The sequence below is a fragment of the Phoca vitulina genome, unplaced genomic scaffold (genome assembly GCF_004348235.1).
Source record: "Phoca vitulina isolate PV1807 unplaced genomic scaffold, GSC_HSeal_1.0 scaffold18, whole genome shotgun sequence".
Taxonomy (NCBI): domain Eukaryota; kingdom Metazoa; phylum Chordata; class Mammalia; order Carnivora; family Phocidae; genus Phoca; species Phoca vitulina.
Window position 1 is genome coordinate 30,488,480 of NW_022589721.1, and position 21,362 is coordinate 30,509,841.

At 51.5% G+C, this 21,362-nt stretch overlaps 1 protein-coding gene across 4 annotated transcripts in view; it reads right to left on the reverse strand.

The window, feature by feature from the left end:
- The window catches only part of FAM135B (family with sequence similarity 135 member B), a 281,089-nt gene that overhangs the window by 70,055 nt on the left and 189,672 nt on the right, over positions 1-21,362 (reverse strand). For all 4 annotated transcript variants that reach the window (XM_032415828.1, XM_032415827.1, XM_032415826.1 and 1 more), the window contains exons 5-7: positions 21,135-21,205; positions 15,827-16,000; positions 10,966-11,092 (exon numbers count right to left, since the gene is read on the reverse strand). In XM_032415828.1, coding sequence (XP_032271719.1) covers positions 10,966-11,092; positions 15,827-16,000; positions 21,135-21,205 — 372 coding nt within the window. The remainder of the gene's footprint in view (positions 1-10,965; positions 11,093-15,826; positions 16,001-21,134; positions 21,206-21,362) is intronic.

Below are 21,362 nucleotides of genomic sequence, written 5' to 3' on the forward strand. Positions count from 1 at the left end.
CTGCAGGTGTAGCTGGGAAGAATGCGGGGAATGTGGGAGCCATGCCCTAATCCCTCCCCACCGTCCCGTCCCCCGGCACACACTGAGGTTCTGCATCTCCAGAGTTAGCCCATCTGCCTGGGCTGTCTCTGCCGGGGGGCACAGCACCCTCTCTGGGGGCAACCGGTTTTAGAGGCTCGAAATCCTGGCTCCCACAACAGTGTCCCTTCCACTGTGACCACATTAAATAGAAAAGGCCTGCTCTATGTCCACTGGCTGATATCTGCCCAGCTAGGTGGCAAGAAAGAAGCACATGAATTATCAGTATTCTGGGTAGAGTCAATTACAGGCTCTTGCCATTCAGCAAGACCTGGTTCAGAGATTTTGGACTCACATTTGGAGTGAAACGTTTCATGTTCAGACTTGGTTTTCAAATTCACACAACGCTGGGCGCATCTTGACAAGCGTCAGATCTAACACCTGCCAAGGGCCTGTGAGATTCGAACTCTGCTTCGTCTCTTAACCACCACCTTGCTAGCACGGCTGCGTGCGGGGTGCTGGCTGGAGCCCAGCGACCCTGAGGGGGAGTGGGTGCTGCGGGTGAAGCTGATGGAGTGCCAGAGAGCAGCTCCGTGGTGTGTGGAGCCCCAAACTCCCCGCCAAGGATCGTCTAGGTGCTCCACATCCGTGCCCTGCTTGCTCATCAGTCACCCTGGGAGCTCATCCTGCTACCCTGAGCACACAGTCTGCAGGTCCCTGCAGGGGACAGCCCCCTCCCCACCCCCCACCTCAGCCCTGTCCTCAGGAGACTCACTCACATCTGTTCCTCTCTCAGTCACTAGGTCCCAGCCCGGGGTTACAGCATCTTCATCACATCACTTTTTCCCACCCCAGGGCCTTTGCCACAGTACACTTAGCTCAAACATTCTTCCCCTTCCAGGACCACTGTTAATTCATAGGTTGCCTTTGTGCTAACCAGAGTTTCCCTCCTTGGTGGATGAACGGGAGAGAGGGAACGTCCCTCATCTGGATGGACAAAGCCCCATGGATGCACAGCTTGGCAAGTGGAGAGTGGGCAGGATTTCAGCCCCAACTCACCTGCTCCACCAGGTGTCTTTGTGTAGTGTGCAACTTACACAACTGTACAGGGCAGCCCTACGTCCCCCCTCACCTCTGGCTGTGCCTCATCCTTCACATCACAGCCTAAATTCCCCTTGCTCAGGGAAGCTCCTCTGTACCAAAGACCAGGCCAGGTTCCACATAATAGCAGCTCCTCGACATTCATGACAATATTAAGTAAAGAATGGTGTGTTTTCTTGAATGTATATCTTGCTCTTAGCTAAACTCCCAGAGTCAAGCGTGCACTGCAGGTTAAATATGCAATATGATGCTTACAAAATGAAGGATCAAATACAGATATGGGATGCACATCAGCCTCAATGCAAGTGTCTGGCTCTCCGGCTTACACGTTTTCTCCGTGACCTCCTCCTCAACGCAATGGTACCCCGTTGCTGGCTCTTGAGCTCGTGACGATGGAGGCAACTTTCATACGATATCTGGCAGGCTGCTAGCATGCTAGACAACAGCGAACGGTGACATCTGCCCAAGAGGCCAACTCTCTCTGGTGCCTGGGCAGCGCATGGAGCCCTGACCTCTCAGCCCCTAATCCTCCTGATTTAGACTTCCATGTGACAGGCTGTGACATCCATAGGAGGGCACAGGCAGGAAAATGGCAAAGAGCTCTGGAGACTGGCAGCCCACTCCCAGGGTCCCCAATCCCACTCCTCCTTAAAACTCTGGCTCTTGAGCAAGCCTGTCATCTGTCTGCTTCCTCAAGGCGACAACTGTGATTCATCCTGGGATTGAAGGGTAAAATGTCCTTGGAGTGATTTAATTGGGAGCATCGAGATGAATGACTGTGCCCTCATGGAATGCTTTTAAGTGGAACAAAGTGACTCATGAAGCAATCATTACATTCAGACGAGACAGCAGAGGCCTGTCCAAAGTGCACATGTAGGAGAGAAAACAGTGGGTTAGTGTACCTGAGTGGTCGAAGAAGGCTTCACAGCAGTGGTGATCACTGGAGTGGGTTTTGAAGGATAAAGAGGAGTTCTTCCAGGGGAAAGAGTGATCAAAGAGGGTCAGAGAAGGATATTCTAGGCAGAGAGAACAGGCGATGTCCCCCTCTTTGAGTTAAATGCTCTTTTAAAAAATGTAAATGCCTAAAGTAGGGTCACCCAAAATGGATGATCTCAGCCATTCACACTTTAGCATGAATCACGTTTGCTGGTTCTCCTTGTTAGGAGCTAGCTCACCATGGAGCCCTGACACCCCATGATAGATGACACCACACGTGCTTATTGTTCAAGTTCCCTCCGTACTTCAGTCACAGCCAGGACATCCATTCTCTCTCTCTTCCGTCTGCCTCACCTCCACTTTGCGCGGGCCTCTACTGCACTCACTAGTGGACCACTGCAACAGCCTGTGACCTCCCGTCTCTGCCCCAGCCCTACCTCTGCCAATCAATCCTGGACAGAGCAACAGGAAGGATGACACATCCTATTGCGCTGATCCCCTGCACGCAACATTGCCGTGGCTAAGCAGGTTACAGGGTTTCCGAGGATCAGGTCACTGGTGACCTTCCCAGCCCCGGGTCTGGCCACACTGACCTCCCCGAGTCCCCCAATGTGGCACGCCCTTTCCCTCACTGCCCTCTGCCCTGATGCTACTCTTCCTCACCCCTTCCCTCCACAACTGACAATTCATTCCTTTGGATTCAGAGTAGAGCTCCTTCCCTCTGGGAAGTGTTTCTGGACGGCGTCCCAGTCTCAGGAACCTGGCCCTGTTTTGTACTTCCCTAGCGGACCGCCGGCACCACCAGCAAATGGATGATTCCTGGAGCGCTAGTCCCTGTCCGGGGTCAGCATGCCTCTCTAGGCTGCGCATACCGCCCCAACACGAGGGTCATCAAATTACGTGCTCTGTAAAAACATGTTAAGTAAAGCAATAATTCAAGTTTCAAGGAAATGACACTCTCTCCTTTAAAAATGGGGGGCCAGGGGCACCTGGGTAGCTCAGTCAGTTAAGAATCTGACTCTTGATTTCAGGTTAGGTCATGATCTCAGGGTCGTGAGATCGAGCCCTGCCTCGGGCTCCATGCTGGGCATGGAGCCTGCTTGAGATTCTCTCTCTCCCTCTCTTAAAAAAAAAAAAAAAAAAGCGAAAGGATCTGGAAGGCCCCTACCAATGTCTGGTCTTGGAAGACAAAGGACTTAGGAAACTACTAGTCCATGGCAAGAGACAGATATAGATTCAGAGTCCTACATCCTGTTCCCTGCTTAAAGTCCCTCCCTCCAGGAAGCTCTCCACCGATCACCCCGGTGGTGAGCCCCTCTCTTCTGTGCTCCAGCCAACTACAACACTGGAGACAAATTATTTCTTAATGTTTCTCTCCTGTAATTAAAAATTACTTTTTCAATCTCTTTCTTTTTTCTGGCTAAATTGCAAACTCCACGAGGGTAGGTCTGGGGCTGACTTTCTGATGGTCGCTCCACTCCTCCTCCACCTGAGTGTTAAATATAACTGCTGTCTCAATGAGAGCAAAGCGTGGCTTAGGCTCAGGTTCCTCAACTGCAAAAAGGAGCCGACACCAACAGAGACACCTGTTGCCACCAGCATGCTCGGTGGCCAATGTGCCGCACACGGCCACCCACTTACTGGGAGTGCTCCAGGAGAGAGCAGGTGACAGTGATTCAAAGGGGACATAAGGTGATGCAGTGGGACCTGGGCACATATCCAGGCCCCACCAGAGACCGGCTGCCCAACTACCAGCAACTTCCTGAAGTTACTAGAGTACCTCTATGATGTGAATTACTCCAGGAGCCATGAAGAAGCACAGTAAAAATGGTCAGCACAGAGCCTAACACGTGTAAGGGCTCAACACATTTAGCTGACATAATTATGTTAAATGGTGACTGTGATGTGTGGTGACGTCATCACACCATCCCGGGGTGGGGGGGGGAGCAGGAGGGGAGAGGGCGTGGGGAGAAAAGGATGCTCAAAGGGGGAAAATTCTTTCCCCTCCTGAGTCCCAGGCAAACCTTATAGGTGAACACGTTTCATTCTCCCCTTTAAGAAAAGAAGAAGAAACAGAGGCTCAGAGTGGTCACATGACTTGCCAAGCTCTCACAGGTCATCCGCGGAAGAATCTGACCTTAGCCCTGCCAGGTTTCCGTACTCATACCCAGTGTTCTTGTCTGTGCACCTTGCTGCCCGCTCACCTGCCGATCACTCAGTCTGTGTGCACTTGGTGTCTGCTGCCCTGCACCCTGAGAGGGGGGCAAACACAGGGCAGTCCGGGAAGGGATGCTCTGACCCACCCTGGCCACCTGACATCCCACACACCTAGAAACCCTGGAGTGGAAGAAGGCCTCCGGAGGCAGGCGATGTGGAATAAAGGCCGTTTTCTCATGAACAGGATGGTGCATAAATAAGCAATACTGTAGACTTTTGCACGAAAAGTCCACTTTCAGGGATTTATATTCTTCTGTGGAAATGACCTGTGGAATGCCGCCAGATTCATATGCGTGTGAACGCAACGCACCAGAGAGTCAAAGCCCATCATAGCTGTGCGCCGGAGAGCAACTTGTTATTTGTTTTGCAAGATTTTAGTAAATCAGACAATCATTTAAATGAGAAAGCTTTAAGTTAATTCTGGTGGAGAGGGTAAGTACAACAGTGCTTGACATCTTAATTCTTGAAACAGCAAACATCATTAAACACATTTTTTTTAAACCATAAAACAGGTTTTTCGTTAAATAACTATTGTGTTTTCCCGATGACTTCTGATTCTTCCCCAGGTAGTGAACCTTAGAGCATGGTGCTCCCAGATTTCAAACAGCTGTTCCTCCACACTCAGCTATCTGCCCCCACGCTGAAGCTTATGCAGCATGCTCCCCGAGCAGGTGTCCCGCTGGAGAAATGAGCTGCAGCGAAGCATGGGGCCGAATAGAGAGCCGAGTTCTAGGTGCGCACCTGCCCGCCGCAGGGAAATTATCTGGGTGTACTGGGTTCTGCTTCCTTATGTCAGTCATCAGGAAGTAAAAATGGGGACTAATCCTAATTGTTCCCAAAGTCGAATTATGCCTTTTGTGGTCCCCAGGCACTTTTCATCTGTTAGAAAATGTATTTAAAATTCTATTTTCATGACTGCATTGATATAATTACCTATCATCTAGCTAGCTAGCTAGTCACACACACTTTTTGATTTTACAAGACATTAAAACATTCCATCAGTCCCCAAAGTATTGTAGTCACTGGGTCCTGGGTCTACTGTGTCTTAGGGGTAAGGCAGTGGTCACCCCTCATACAGGATCGAGAACCTCATGCTACGCCATCTCCCTTCATCGGTACCTCCAACACTGAGTGAGCAGCCGCAGTGTGCCAGCAACTCGAATGGGCACCGAGGGCTACAGAAATGAAGATGCCCACCAGGTGGGGGCTGAGGCTGCCATTCCCATGAGCGCTGTGTCACCAACTCCTTGTCCCATCCCTGGACATAGTAGGCGCTTGATGAGTATCAGATGAGTGAATAGACCAATGACAGCATCTCTGCTCATGGAGACATCACATGCCAGAGGTAATCTAGTGATGTGTTCACATAGCAGTAATGATGGTCTGGGCCTTAGCTATGGGACTCTGGATCCTCGTGAAAGGAATACGAGGATGTTTACAGTAACAAGCAAGGGTAAATTTAAAGCAAGGGTAAAGTACAAAGAGCCCAATAAAAATGGAGGCAAAGAGGTAAAAAAGGAGCATGCCTAGGAGGTGGGAGATGTCTGTCTGGAAGGCAGCTCCATGCCTCAGTTTCCATCCCCACCCAGCCCCACCAGACACGTGCCTGCCTTCAGTGAGGGCCCATCACGACACGGGGCTCAACATGGAAGGTTATGTAAAGCTCAGCACTCCATGTGCCTGTGCTGTGGGGGCATTACTCTCTTCCAGGATGATGCTGTTTTACAATTCTCTGTAATCCGACTTAAAGAGGAAGTAGCTCCAGATCCGCAATCTAGAATATTCTCTCAATGACATGCTCCTGGGTCTGGAAAGCATGTCCTAAGTCATGTTGAGGATGGAGGGGTTTCACTTTGGTGGCGGATACACTCATCTCAGACACATTCATCTGCTCTGCATGGCTTCTGTGATTTCCACGGGTGAGCCAAGGACCTGGGAGGCTCAAACTGCCCGCTAGAATACATCAATTGGAAAGTGAAATATCTAGCAGTCTACTTGCAAGGGCGTTGGTTCTCTTGCATTCAGATGTTCTCAGATTCCACGGTTTCTGACCTGTTCCTTCAACAAAGGCTTCCCGAGCACATGCACTGCGCCCTGCGCCCTGCACACAGAAGCGGACAAAGCAGAACCACGCCCAGCCTTGCAGAGTGGGAGTCCCTGCCCCTTCTTTGCTTAACCATTAACCTCCTCATGGCTAAAGCCCGGGTGGAGAGAGGGCAAGAGGCTGCCCAGCCGTATAACTGCAGAGCTGGAACTTAAACTCTGTCCCAGGTTCCTCATCTGTCAAAGGAAATACAAGGTCGAGGAGATAGATGGAGCCCTCGTGCGTCCAGGGCTTAACAGAGCAGGTGTTCAAACATCTGATGTAAAATGATTGGCGTCTCACTTTACACACTAGTGCAGAATTGTAAACCTTCAATTACTGCTTTGTCTCGTTCACTAGGCCCCAGGACCCACTGAGGGAGAGACCGAGGTGCATTCGTGTTAGCCCTGGGGTCCACAGGTGCCAGCACACAGTAGGGGCTAAATACATGACCGACGGAGGAGCACACGGCGCAGTCATGTCCCTGCCCATGGAGGCCGAGCTCTGAGGACAGAGAATCCTGAAGCCCGTGCTTCTCCACCGGGCGCTGTCATCCTGCCCCCAGGGAGTGGAACAATGCTAGGATTTCAGTGATGCTGGGGGTGGGGGGCAGCGCAGGGGCTGTACCTGGAGGGAAAAAGGGATTATTTGGATTTGGATTCCTGATCTTCAATGAGAGCTTGCCAGGACCTGAACATTTACTAAGTGTGATAGCAGATTTCATGTGTCCATTTTGCCAGGCCACAATACCCAGCTCCTCAGTCAAGCACTATTCTAGGTGTTTCTGTAAAGTTATGTTCTAGAAGAGATTAGCATTTAAATCATCAGACTCTGAGGAAAGCAGATTATCCTCCATAATCGGGGTGGGTCTCACCCAATCAGCTGAAGATCTTCATAGAAAGACTGACCCCCCCCCCCCCCCCCCCCCCCCCCCGGCACCAAGAAGAAAGCATCTGGTCATTGGGTCAGACTGCCTCTGGGCTCAAACTGCAACTCGTGCTTGGGTCTCCAGCCCGCTGGACTAACCTGATGATTTTGGACTTACCAGCCTCCATAATCACACAGAACAATCCCTTAGAATACATCTGTGTGTGTGTATACATACACACATCCTCCTGGTTCTGTTTCTCTGGAGAATCTGGACTAATAAATCAAGCATGTATCAAATGCCCCTGGTTGCACCGGGCAGTGACAGGAATATCACAGGGAAAACAGCAGAGAAAGGACTGAGGGGAGGCCCCAGCACCATCTCATCCTATCCTCTTTATACACACGGGGAAACTGAGACCCAGAGAGGGCAAATGTCTGACTCAAGGTCGCACAGCAGGTTAGTGCTGAAAGCCAAGAACAAAACCACACCTAAGACCCTTCATTCAATGTCCTACCCACAAGACCACATGGGGGCTTTCGGAGTAACATTCAATTTAATTATGTGAATAAACTAAAAGTAAAATAATCCAACAGAGGGTTTTACCGAGCACTTTGTGCCAGGCTCTACGCTCCAGGCTTTAATATGCTTATTTCATTTAATCTTCTCAGCAACCCTGCAAGGCAGGCATTAGTGTCCCTTTTTGACAGATAAGCCGAAAATCAGACAGGGGAAAATAATTCCCGTAGGGCAAAGCTGCTGGCTTGCGATGGGGAGGGGATGCGAGCTCCAACTCTAAATCTGAGGCTCCAGCCACCTGGGTGCAGCAGGAAAGAGTGGGGCTGCACACAGGGAGGGAGGGGCCCGGCTAATGGGAAAGGGACCCTGGCCTCCCATGATTTTTCATGCAGTCAGCTCCTTTTGCTCCTGAACTCTAGTTTCTGCAAATGTCTTTGCACAGAAAGGCTTATTTTGAAGGGAACACCTGGTGTCTAATCCTTCCAGCTGATGCTGCAGTCTGCGTGGATCCCCATGTTATTTGCTAATGCACTGGGCTTCTTGGGATTTGGATGCACAGCTCCTAGGGGAGGAAGGGGGAGTGGATTTTATTCTCTGCTTGGCAGCCCTTGCCTGGTGGGAAGGCATGGGGTGGGTGCGCAGCACTGAGCCCGCATAATTGGATGGGACCCAAATGGAAAATACACAGGAAAAGAATCAGGTCCTGAAAATAACCCATTGAGCTAAGCTCCATGAGCAAGTTCACTGCTGAGCACCCACAAATAAGCTATTTTATCTGACTCTTGTAAAAGACAGGGATGTCTTCTTTGACACACATCCCCAAAAATAGCCAAGAAAAGAAAGGGGGGGGGGGAACTATACTGTATCACGTGCTGCTATGGGTCTATTTTTATACTGTCTTTATACATATTAACTCTTGAGATCCTTTCTAAAAGCAGATATTACCCCATTCTCGTGTTGAGAAATTGAGTTTCCAAGGGTGAGTCAAACTCCGCCAAGTCACAGGGTTCTGGGGGGCCCATCAGGTGTCTGAGACCATAATCTTCTCTCTCCCATGTCACACCGCCTCAAGATCAGGGACCTGGCTGGGTCACGCTCAGCCTCTCAGATGCCACAGAGTCGGTGTGCCCTGCCCGCGCGTGCCCCAAGTCTAGGGCTCTGAACAGTCTTCAAGGGCAGCCCTGCACGTTGCTGGGGCTGGGCATGGGGTGCTGAGTGAGCTGGCCTCTATCCTCAGCCACACGGACCCACACGGAGAGAGAACGAAGGCTAGGAAATCAGAGAGCGCTTCTCAGAGGTGGTGGCGTCTGAACGAGGCATCAGATGGGAGACACTGTATCCTAATCCTCCTCACAGGCTCCTGTGGACCCAGCAAAAGCCCTGTCTTGGAATACGTGTCAAAAATGCTTTGAATTGATCTAGGACCTCTGATATTCCCTAATGTCCTATGCCACATTACATGGAAAATGGTCCGAGCTGGAGATTTTCAGGTAGGTCTCCTGGGGAGGCTCTGGGGCCAGCACGTGCAGGGAGTGAGGAGGAGGACCCAGCTGAGGGGGTAGTGGAGATGTGATGAGGTCACGGCGAAGGTTTCAGTCCACCCACGGGGAGTCTGGAGCCAGGCTGGGCGGGCAGCAGGGGGTCAGGGCTGATCCAGGGAAGCACGCGGGATCCACTAATGATGCACAGTCACTGTGTGGCCGTGGGGATGCAGAGGGAGCTGGGAGTCCCTGCCTTCCACTCCTTCCCAATCCCATGTCCGAGCCTTGAAGCCATCCCTGTGCATGAGGTAACGCAGACACGTCACCACCACCACCACCCCGGGCTGGCTGGTCTCCCGCTTTCCACTCCCTTGTTACTATCTGCTGGGTCCAGTGTCAACGCTAAGGACATGGTTCCCAGAGACCCAGTGGCTGCCCGAGGTCCTACATCTACAGGTCACTGGAGTCCACCTTCAAGAAAGTTCTGTGCTCCTTCTGGGCACAGAGCCCTGTCCCGGGTCTGGGTCCCCTGTCCTGCAGGAGGGTCGGCAGCTCTCTCCTCAGCTCCTCACAGGAGAACATGACACAGAGGCTTGAACCAGATGGACGCGTGACTGAGGGCAGCTTCTGCAGCCAGGCCTCCTGGCTGGGGCGCAGACTGGGAGAGCTGATGTCACAGGAGAGCCAGAAGCATGCAGAACCCGCTGTGCTGGACGCCGTGAGCAGGGAGCGGGGCTGCACAGGACAGGGCAGCGCCTCTTCTGGGGCAGCGGGTGGGCAGGCTGAGTGCGGAGTGGCCCTCCCGATGTGGGTGGGCATCAGCTGACCAGCTAGGAATCTGAGTGAGAGAATGTCCTCTCTCTGCCTGCCTTCCGGCTGGGACACCAGTGTTTTCCTGCCTGCACACTCGAGCTCAGACTGGAACCCCACCACCGGCCCAGCTCTCCTGGGTCCCCTGCCGGCAGGGGACAGGGCTTGGGACTTCTCAGCCTCCATCATCATGTGAGCCAATTGTTTTCAAAAGATTTCTCTCTCTATATATATATATTGCATGTACATAAATATGTCAATGCTCGTTGGAAATACTATAATCTGTTCCTCCATCTATCTATCTCTTGTTGGTTCTGTTTCTCTGGAGAAGCTAGACTAATGCAGGCTGGTTATTTCTGAGCAGGTCCCTGATAAAAATAATCCTTTGTCGGCTCAGGAGAGATATGGGCAGAGTGATGTTGAGTGTGGCCAAAGACATGCGCCTCACAGAGGGGTAAGGATGGGTGTTGATGGAGAAGAGAGAACAAGGGAAAGGTCAGGGTATGCGTAGTTATTGAGCACCTACTGAGTACCAGCACTGGGCTAGGAACTTTGCATTCATTACAGCAACGGCTACACACACCACCCCAGAAGAGGATCACGCTTTCATGACCTCACCCTTCAGGGGGGCAAACTGAGACTCAGAAAAGTGAGCAAGTGAGAGACGGAGCCAAGTTTTGAAAACAGTTCAAGGCCAAGGGGCTTTCCAGGTTCCCATGTGGTCCAGGGGAGGCCCCTCACAACACGCCCTGATGGGGGACCACCCAGAGGAGACGCGTATGAGGACCCCAGGGCCAGCGTCCACCCCAGGCCCTGGCATTAGGAATATGTTTGACAGAAAGGCAGGGACGGATGGACAGGTGAGAGGAAGGGACACACACACCCTGCAAAACCGAGGGCGGCCTTGGGGCCACATCCCGTGCGGACCATACCTCTGAGGAAGTCGGCTTGCAGTATCCAGCTCCGAAGACCAGGTTTTCCAGAGAGAGGCTGGATTGTTCTGGTCCCGTGTCTGGCCCGCCTTTTCCAAGCCAGGAGCCTCTTCCCGGACGGGTAAAACTGAAAGGCAGGGGGATTGAAGAGGGAAACAAACAGTGTGAAGAAAGTGATGGTGTCATGAGCTCAGCCCCTCGGGGCTGTTAGTGGCTCGCTGCAAGATAAGTCATCTAGAAGAAGTTTGCCCCCCACCCAGGACGCCGGCCCAACAAGGCAGTGCAACTGGCATGAGATCCTGGAAGGCAAAATGGCACACATCCTACTCTGTGGACAAAAGAATGCCCCTAAAGGCCAACCACGTGCCTACTGAGAGACACTGAGGCAGAGCTCCAAGGCCATGGGACTGGAGGGACAGTCTGGACAGGCTCCAGGCCAGAAGGACGGGGCCTCCATCCATTACGGTCTGGGTCCTGCTTCTACTTCCTTTGGGGCACAATCCGGGGCGCGCTCCTTCAACCCTGCCCCTGCCGAGCCTCCGTTTGTTCTTCTGTAGAAGGTGCAACCATAGCCCCACTCCGGGGCAGGTGCTCAAGAAATAATCCTGAAATGATTTAGTCCAAGCATCCCACGTGCCTGCTTAAAATCCTGACAGGGAAATAAAGCTCCTGTCATATTTCTGTTTAATTCATTTATGCAAATATGTACTAGGTGCAAGCCACATAGCGGGCAGAGTGTTAGGTGGCCGGGGGCCAGAGGACGCAGGCACGACCCCCTCTGTGAAGACTTTTGGTCTAGGGAGGGAGGCAGATGTAACAGGATGAAGGCAAACTCAGAACAGTGTTAGGGGCGATCCTCATGGAGAAGGGCCCAGCAGTTAGAGGCTGGTCCACCCCGGCTCTGAGCCCAGCAGCAACACCCATAAGCTCCGTGACACGGGTACGTTTTTAGCCTCTGGGTGCCTCTGAAAGGCTGACACGTGGGAAGGGTGGGTTTCAGCACTTTTCCCAGAGGCTCTGAAGATTCCATGAGATCAGCCCAACATGGCTGTAAGTACGGGGTCAGGCAAAAAGTAATGATTCCATAAATGCTCTAGCTGTTGTCAATAATACCACAAATACAATAAAATTTCACAAAACCATTACTGTCTTTATATCGCTATTGCTGATAACACCACAAATATAATCGAGTGTAATGTAATCACTACTCTGATTTGCTTGGAACTGCGATTTCAGCCAAGTGCACAGTTTAGCTACAAATGGATGAAAGGAACATTGCAGGGAAACAGAGAATGTGCACGTGAGCAGCGATGCTCAGGGCACATTCGGGGACAGACTGCCAATGCATGACGGGAGTGACTGGTTATTTTACTTTACGGTGGGCTTGATTGGCTTTTGCAGTGGATCTGAATCCCTCACCTAAAATCCATCTCTCCCCATTTAAGGATGAAAAATAAGATTCTCTTCTTCGGGGTGTTTCAGGAACGGCGGAAGGTCTTTTGAGGTTAAATTTTAATTTCACACCTGCTTCTTCCTGATTGGATTTAACTGATGATGTGAAACTCATTTTTCTGGAAGAACTAGAGCTCGCGCTGTTTGACAGGTATTCCCCATCATTTTAAAGGGTTCCCTCTGTTCCCAGCCACCATGAGCTAACTAATAGAAATGCTTCCTGTAAAATCCAGAGAACAGAAGACAGTTCTATTTTTACCCCCATCCCGGGAGAAGCCAGGCTCTGACGCTGGATGTCTATTCATGCTCCTCTCTGCTGCATCTGATTTGCAAGGAGCTCTTTCCATCAGAAGGTTACATTTTCTACGAGGAGTTTCCAGATCCCAAATCCTCATTAGATAGTATCAGCGCTCCCAGCAGCAAGAGGAGTGACACCTGCTTCTCAATGTGAACACTTAATCTGCTGGTCCTCCTACCTCTACCCTGATGTCACTTCCAGCCCAGCCCATTCTGGCCATGGGAGGGATCTTCACAAAACGGGTCTAATCAAGTGATGCTCTTGCTGAAAATCCCCCATGTCTCCTTCTTAGACAGTAAACAGATTCTCAGTTCTGTAACCTGTCATTAGTTATACTGTGAAATGTGACCTTTACCCTCCCCAATTTATTTCTCACTGTCACAATCTCTATCCCCCCGGGTCCAGCTCAAAGCCTGTTTCCTCTCTAAAGACCGCCCTGGTTTCCCCTGAGCAGAACTACTTCTTCCCCAAGCTTGAAATTTCCTCAATTCAGTACGTGCTTGTGAGGTGCTAGCCAGGAGGCTGAGAGCAGGGCCTGCGACATGGCAGGCAATGCATAGATATTAATCCATTGAATGCAGGGCCAAGGGTTCTCTGTGTACTATCTCATTCAATCCTCCTAATAACCTCCCGGCATGCACGGACGCAGAAGCCCAGGGAGCTGAAGTCACGTGCTTGAGCTAACAAGCTTAATCGGCAGGAGGCTCAGAACAGAACCCAGATCCCTCACACCCCAGAGCCCACACTTTAACCACATCCTACATCATGCTCCCAGGATGGTTTGCACCACTGAACTAGGGTTAGATACTTAAGCACGTCTCTGCCCTGCCAGGCTCCAAGCTTTTTAGGGTCCCGGATCTGATCTGTTCATCCCAGAGCTTCCTGGCTTGGCCTTTCCAGAAACGGCTAAAGCCTAGGACACCCACCACTAACGGACCACGTGTGCACCATGTGTGACACGGAATGTGCGCTTCATCTCAGTGTACCCCTGTCATCTCTGCTGGGTGAGTCTCACTGCTCATTTCTTAAGTTCGTTCGTTCGTTCTTTCCTTCCTTCCTTGCTTCCTTCTTTCCTCCCTCCCTCCCTCCCTCCCTCTCTCCCTTCCTCCCGGCCTCCCTCCCTCCCTCCCCTATTTCAATGTTGAAACCGATGTCTAGAGAAGTTAGACACCTCTCCAAGGAGCCCCAGAAATTCCCTGGCGGTGCCAGACATCGGATGGGCCTGATGCAGCCGAGGCACGAGAGCTCCGTCTCAGGGACTCAGAACCGCCTGCAGGGAGCTCTGCTTTTCCCAGCCGGGCTATTGGCTCACCTTCAGCGGTGGAGAGCCGGCCACTCACAGGACACTGGCCATCTGCCCTGCATCCCTGACAGCAGACAGACTATGTCCTCATGTCTATGCCAAGGCCACTCTTCACCAAGCCTCGGAGCGAGCTCACAGCCAGGGGGTATCCTCTGCAGGATCATCATACTTTGGACTGCTTTCTGGACTCTATGTCTCCTGCAATGTCCCAAATTCAGGTCTGCTTTCCTTTGATTCTGCAATGTTTCTGTCAAACTCGGCGCAGCCTCTGCCATATGATAATGCCGTCAGTGCAGACGGGCTCCCTCCATCCCACTCTGCACTCCTGGAGGGAAAAGTCTATGGTGATGTCTCCTTAGTATACTGTGTGTGTCCTAACACTGTTCCTGGGACAGCAGGCCCTCCATACAGCCGTGGAGAAAGAACCATGACTAGTCCGGTGGTCTCCCTTACAGTGGTCCAGTTTCCAGGGAGGAGCCCAATCCTCGATGGGCAGGAGAATGTCCACACTCGCCAGTAGAGGCCGGGGACCAGGCGCTCCACTCACACAGCCCAGGACACCAGCTCCCTCCACCCCCAGTGCCCTTGGCTCCATTCTCAGGCCCTGAGCTAACCCCCCATGGGCTCTCCCCAGGTCAAAACCCAACGCTGCCCAAGGCCCGCCCTATGCGGTGCCCCCTTTTCTCTCAGGAACTATGCTCTTCAGCCCACCGAGACTTTATCTCTGGGCGACACTCCTCAGTTTGAGGACTATGGTTGATTTGATACATAGGCGTCCTGTCTACCATTCAAGGTCAGTGTCTGAATTAGCCCCATCAGCAAGCACAGCCCAGGTGGAGCTCGGCCGAGGGGCCCAGGGACTGAGTGAAGGCCTCCAGGAACAGCATCTCTTGGCCACATCACCTGGTCAGGATCCAGGTTCCTCCTCCCTACTCCTGACCCCGGCAGCCCATCAGAGCCTGGGCCTTACCCAACAATAAACCGTGGGGACCAGAGTCTCTCCCACAGGCACTTTAACTCCCCGCACTGAGAAGCTGTCCTGAAAAGGGACACTGGGAAGTTAGCTCCATCCTGACACTTCAGGCTGCAAGATTCTCTCTCTGAATGTCCCTTTGCACACCTGAGCAACTCATGCCCACGTGCACGGGCAAGGTTTCGAACTGACCTGGCGTATGTCTGGCCATGCCAGGCACAAAACACAGTGTACCAGCTCTGTTCTTCCATTTGTGGCATTCCTGAAACCTCAGCACTTCGTGGGCTTTCACTGATGCGGAGAACACAGGGCCACACACAGGGTCCTGCTTTGGAACAAACAGCAAGCTGGGAGGGGGCAGAAGACAGAGCCCCTGCCCCGGGCCTGGCCACATCCTCATCTGGGAGTCACTAAAATCTTCTGTGCATGGCCGCATGAGTGCTCCTGGTTTAGAGATGAAGACTGTGTGTCTCAGGGACATGCAGGGACTTCTCAGATAAGGCACCGTTAGAAAAAACAAAGCCTGGCATGGGGCCCAGGTTGGATCTGTCTCTAGCGTAGCCAGGTCTGAGCCACTGTTGGCAGGTTTTCAGACCCTGGCTCCCTGCCCGTGCACCCCTGACTCCTGATGCCCCCCTCCACATCCCCCGCCCCCCGCCCCCCTGCTCCTGAGGGAGGCCCAGAGCCTCAACTGTCAGCCTGGGAGACGCTCCTCTGGTCTGCACCCATCAATCCCGGCCAGCCCCGTGCCCCTCAGCTGCGCCGGGGACAGAGCGTACCAAGAAAGCCAGAGCGGCGCCCCTGCACCTCCAGGATCGTAGTCATCACTTCCTACCTGATCAAGGGCTGCTGCAGAGCCACGAGGGCAGCGTGGACAGTCACCGAGATAACTGACAGGTGGAAATAGTCGAACATAACAGGGACCTGGTGATGCAGACCTCTCCGGGGGTGGAAGTGTAGGCCAAGCGTGCGGCTGCTGATCAGGGGGGCCCCCGCCACGTCCTGCAGCCTGGAAGGCAGGTGAGTGAGTGCCCGTGAGTGATGGCAGGCCATCCCTGCTGTCACCCAGGCAGGTCTGTGTGAGAGCCTCACCCGGGACAACCACCATGCACACAGCATCTTATTCAATCCCTACAATCACCCTGTCTGGTAGAAATCATCTCTCCCGTGATTGGCAGATGAAGAAACTCCGTGTCCAAGAAGAAAAAGAAGGCAGGAGGCATCTCACAGCTACTTCTCGGCAGCCCCCGGGGCTCACGCGCTGTGGCCACAGGCACTAAGCCCCCCGTCAGGCCAGTGAGGGAGACACACTTGGACCCTTGTCAGGGCTCATCTCAACACTGAAGCCCTCCTGGGCTCCCTCCCCCCACCACCCCTCGCCCTCCCCCACTGCCCCTCGCCCTCCCCCCACTGCCCCTCGCCCTCCCCCACTGCCCCTCACCCTCTCCTCACTGTCCCACTCCCTCCCCCCACTGCCCCTCGCCCTCCCCCCACATGCAAGAAAGCACTTCCTTTGTACATCTGCACTCTCTACTACATCTCTACCTCCTAAGGCCAGGAAATGTGACTAATTCACATTTCTATCCCCAACACCTAACATCGTATCTGGCATACTATAGGAGCTGCCCCAATGTTTGCTTTATTAAAAAGAATAATTGCCTGACCAAATGAACAAATGAGTCCCGAAGCATATCGGTTAAACAGTCTGACCACTTTCATCAAGGATTTCTCTACCTTTGTTCTAGCATTTTGTCATTGGTGCATGTCTGATTCCCAAGAGATGAACTGGCTGGTAGGCAAAGTCCAACAGAGCCTCTGGTGATAAAAATAGGGTTGATTCTTCTCTAAATAAAACTCCTCCAGTGCTAATCTCAAGCTCTGGAAATCAATCACTCAGGTTTTCCAAGTTTCTCTGAATCAGAGCACTTGGGTAGCCGGGGTGGGGCATCTTCCCTGAGTACAGCAGAGATCTCAGAAAATAGAGGACAAACTGCTCATTCCTCCATAGATGAGGAAATGAGACACAGAGAGAGCAAAGCGAGCAAATTTCCAAGACCCAGCCCAACGGGCTCTGCTTCCTGGAATCCTTCTGTGCAAATGAAAGCCAAGCATATAAATCACTGCAGCCCAATGTGACTCCACAAACAGACCACAAACAGGGCCTCCTCTCTTCCCCAGGAGAAGCCTGATGGGGAAGGGGCTAGGAGTATACCTCCTGAGCCTCAGAAAGTCATTAACATTTATAGTCATTTCAATTCTGAAAACAATTTACTGAGGCCTTACTATGAACTGAATCCAGTGCTTTTTCCCTTAATCCGTAAGACAATCATATGAGGTCTTTCCTAGTATTATTCCATTTACAGGCAAGGAAGTAAAGCTAGCATGAGTTAACTGACTTGTTCAAAGTCACAAGAGAAAACCGAATGCTAGACCACGTTTATCTGACCACGCAGTCCATTCTGTAGTACTGGACTCTACTGGAATCCATTCGCTCACAGGCTTGTAGGAATCACAGAAATATTCTTAGGCTAGAACGACGTGAGGTGAAGAGCACGTCAGGGTAGCAAAGGGGTCAAAAACGGGAAGAATTTAAGCCACATTAATAGGAGTAAAGACCTCAGAATAAAGGAGGTAAAAGCTGTTTTGTGCTCTAAAATGGATAGAGCCAATCAATGGCAATAAAACTCAGTTCGTGGGGGTCTCAATTTAGAAAGGATGAGGTAAACCTGACAGCAATGAGAGGAGAATGTCTGCATTTCTATAAAGGAACTAAAAAAAAAAAAAAAAAAAAAACACAGAGAAAGAGCCCTGATATTTAATTGGAGATGAAGAGATCATTTTATTGAAGAGTCTTGTTTATCTGATCTTAAAGGGTCATCCTGAGAATTTTTCTAAGTGGTTGCAAAGACTAAAATCCAGGGCAACTGAAGGAAGGCACACAAAAAGGACTTGTTCCCTAAATAAAGAAGAATTTCCTCGTAGGCAGAACTGCCCAGGGACAGAATGGGATCTGATGGGAAGGAGTGAGCTCCCTGTCTCTGTGCAGGCATATGCTCGTGGGCCTTTGCAACGTAGCAGGTACAAGCGGAGGGTAGACTAGAGCAGGGTGATCTTGACTTTGGGGAGGGGATAAGGCTTTGTCAGGGAGGGGATTCTGTCCTGTGCACTGCAGAATGTTTCTTGGCATTCAGAGACTCTACCCATTACATGTAAGTAGGAGCATCCCCTGCGTAACAATCAAAAATGTTTCCAGATGTGGCCCAAATGTCCCTGGGGGACAGAATCGCCCTACCCACAGCGAAAACCACTGGAGGAGATGGGTGTCAAGAGACCTTCTGAAATCCCCAATATTCTATACTGTGCTTCTCTGGTTGGTCTCCACCCTGGCCTATGTGGTTCTAAAGAAGCCTCTGCCTGGGTCATGTTTCAAAGCCTAATGTGTATCCCCAGGATGCACTACAGACGCTGTATCATCCTTAAACCCAATTTATGAAAATGAAAAAATATGTCATTATAAACTCTTCCCCAGCCTCTGGTTTCCTGTTCCTCTTAGCTCATCTTATACTCCATGAAGCCCCCTGCTCTGATTGTGATTAAGTGCTCTGTGTTATAGAGAGGAAGGGACACAAGGAAGCCTGGCCCCATGTGCATCTAGGAAGCCACAAAGAGGAAGAAGACATTGATTCAGCAGTCCACACACTTGAGATATTGTCTCTGTTAATCTTCATAACAGACTTATGAGGCCCCGATTGTATAATAATGTCCATTTTATAAATGAGGCTGCTGAGATATAGGAATGTTCTGGGACTTGACCAACATCTCGTGGTTGATGAGCACAGAGCCTGAGCTGCTGAATTTCATGCACTTTGGGCCCATCTCCATTAACTGTTTTGACAGCAAGATGGTCTCATTTCCTGGGTCTACCATGACTATCATTCAGGCTGCCTGGTGGAACGGATGGAGAACTCCTAGGCTGAGGTGTAGGGTTCGTTGATGACTTAGAAATGTCTTCCATGGAGTAACAGATGAATGTCTCTGAAGGAAGCACGTGCAGGAAGAGAAGGCAGGTGGGTTAATGAGATGGGTGAATGATAGAAATCACAGATAGTTGAGGGGCATATGAGACCAGAGGCAGGAGCTTCACTTCTGAGTTTCTAGGTTAGGAAGAAAGCCAGCCTCCTGCAGGGGCTCTACGTTCAATATGGTGCTAGAACAACAAACCATGGGGATGGTTGAGGCGAATAAGATTTCCCAAGCATCCACCATCCCACGAAGGAGTAAGCAGCAGGGATGAGGGAAGCACGTGGCCAGAGGGGCTTGGGTCCAGACAAGAATGAGGAATCTGTGATGTTGAGCCCAGACCCCATGGTAAGACCAGGGACAGATACTCCTGACGCCCCAGACACTAGACATGACCATTTGCACATCAGCAGATGTCCATTCTCAAGGTGCAGACACATCAGGTCACCAACATCTCAGAGAATCTCATCTGCTTCAACTCCTCATGTTACGGAAACTCCCATAACAACCAGACCAATCTCAGGGATGAGCAAGTCCTTGAGAAAGGGGAGAAAGTTCCAATAGGGAGTCTGAACTTTGAAGGGATGAAGGGATTGGGGGATCGGAGGATTGTTCCGCCAGCATTAGACCATTGGCCACCTGGTTCTCCATTATCCACAGAAGAGCATGAAGTATCTGCTGAAGGGGTTGTAGACACCAGAAGGGCAGATTAATTTGTGGAGAGTGGTCAGAATAATTCTCTGAGAATCTGCTAACAGAACAGAGGGAAAAGGAGTGTCTCCTCCATAACTGTAAGCCTCATGAGAGGGATCTTCAAGTGAACTTGATCAAGTCCCTTAGAATTGAGAGAACATAGGTCCTTGGGCCTGACTCATCCTGCAGAAGTCCTCAGGAGAGAAGCTGAGGGTGGCAGCATCGGCCCAAGGAGGAGTGAGCAGGATTGCAGGGGGAGGGAGGCCCCACAAGTGAGGGAGCAAGTGCCTTTGTTCATTTCCCAAGGACCAGATGTGGGTTCTTTGGAGAAGAATATGCCAAAAGAGCTTCCTGCAAGGAGTGGCTGAGCCAGCCGCAGGAAGCATCGTTGTATCAAAGAACTGCAGGGTTGGTGGTGGAGGGGTGGGGGGGAGGGTGTGAGGAAGCTTGCCTAATTAATGGGTAGATCCCCAAGGAATGTATAGGGACACCCCAAGAACAAAGGACCCAGTGAATCAGCCTCCACTGCATGAAGCTGCTTGCAACTAAATCTGCCCTTCATGACCCCTGCCCCCCGCCCCGCAATCTCCTCCCTCCTTACCATGCCTGACCCTGCAAGGTCCACACACCCCAGTGGGGAAGGAGGCAGGAACAAATATGAAGCCGCCCACCGCCCCGCGCCTGCACAGGGAGCTTCCTGAGCTGAGCTAGCCTGGAGCTGGGGGTGGTGGGTGCAGGCAGGGACGGGGGCAAAGAAGATGTCATAAACCGGATGAGAGAGTTTTGCTAATATCCCTGACTGGACTTATGAGCCCTGAAACAGGGGCTATCCTTTTCTGACCTGGTAGAACCTGCAGCTGACAGCTCGCCTGGAGGAGGAGAGGAGGCCCCAGAACAGGCTGAGAGGAAGCAGTTATGGGAAAGAAGAGCAACTGTCTCCTGCTTGTTTAATCAACAGGTGACATAAATGGATTTTCAATTTTCAGAGTTGAAACATAATAGCGGGCATTTAGTACAAAGATGAAGAATCCTGGCCGCATCTCCTTGGATTCAGGAAGAGCCTTGAGACCTGCCGCTTCGTAGGGTCATTAATTTAAAGACCTAATGAAAATAATACTGCACTGAAAAAATGAATGGAGGTGTCAGGGATGAGAAGGTGCCGGATAATGAAGGCAAGCAGGCAGGTTGTTTTCTGTGCACACAGCACGTGAGCGCCCTGCCTAAAGTGCATGCCGTCTGCAGTGACCACGCAGACACGTCCAGCCCCGTGGCTCGGTGGGCTGTGGCAGTGGAGGACACTGCAGCTGCTCAGGAACCGGGCTTCTGAGCGATGTTCTGAGGTTCACGGCCATGAGCTTCCCTGGGGGGCAGGGAAGGGTTGGAGGAAGGAAGTCATAGGACCACGATTCAGAGACGTCAGGGACACTCACTGCTGTTCACTGTCGGTAAAGTGCAGATCCACCTTGAGCTGAAAATCGACTTCACTTAGTGCTTCTTCCACCTGCGAGAGAAACACAGTGCGAGGGATTTAGGGGTCAATCTGGCCCAAATAAAAAATGTGGCTGGTCTATTTCTCAAAGTTTAGGAAAAGCATCTTGCCACAAGGCTAATGTCCTTTATTCATGAAGCGGAATTCCCATGCACGTTCCATGGAATTC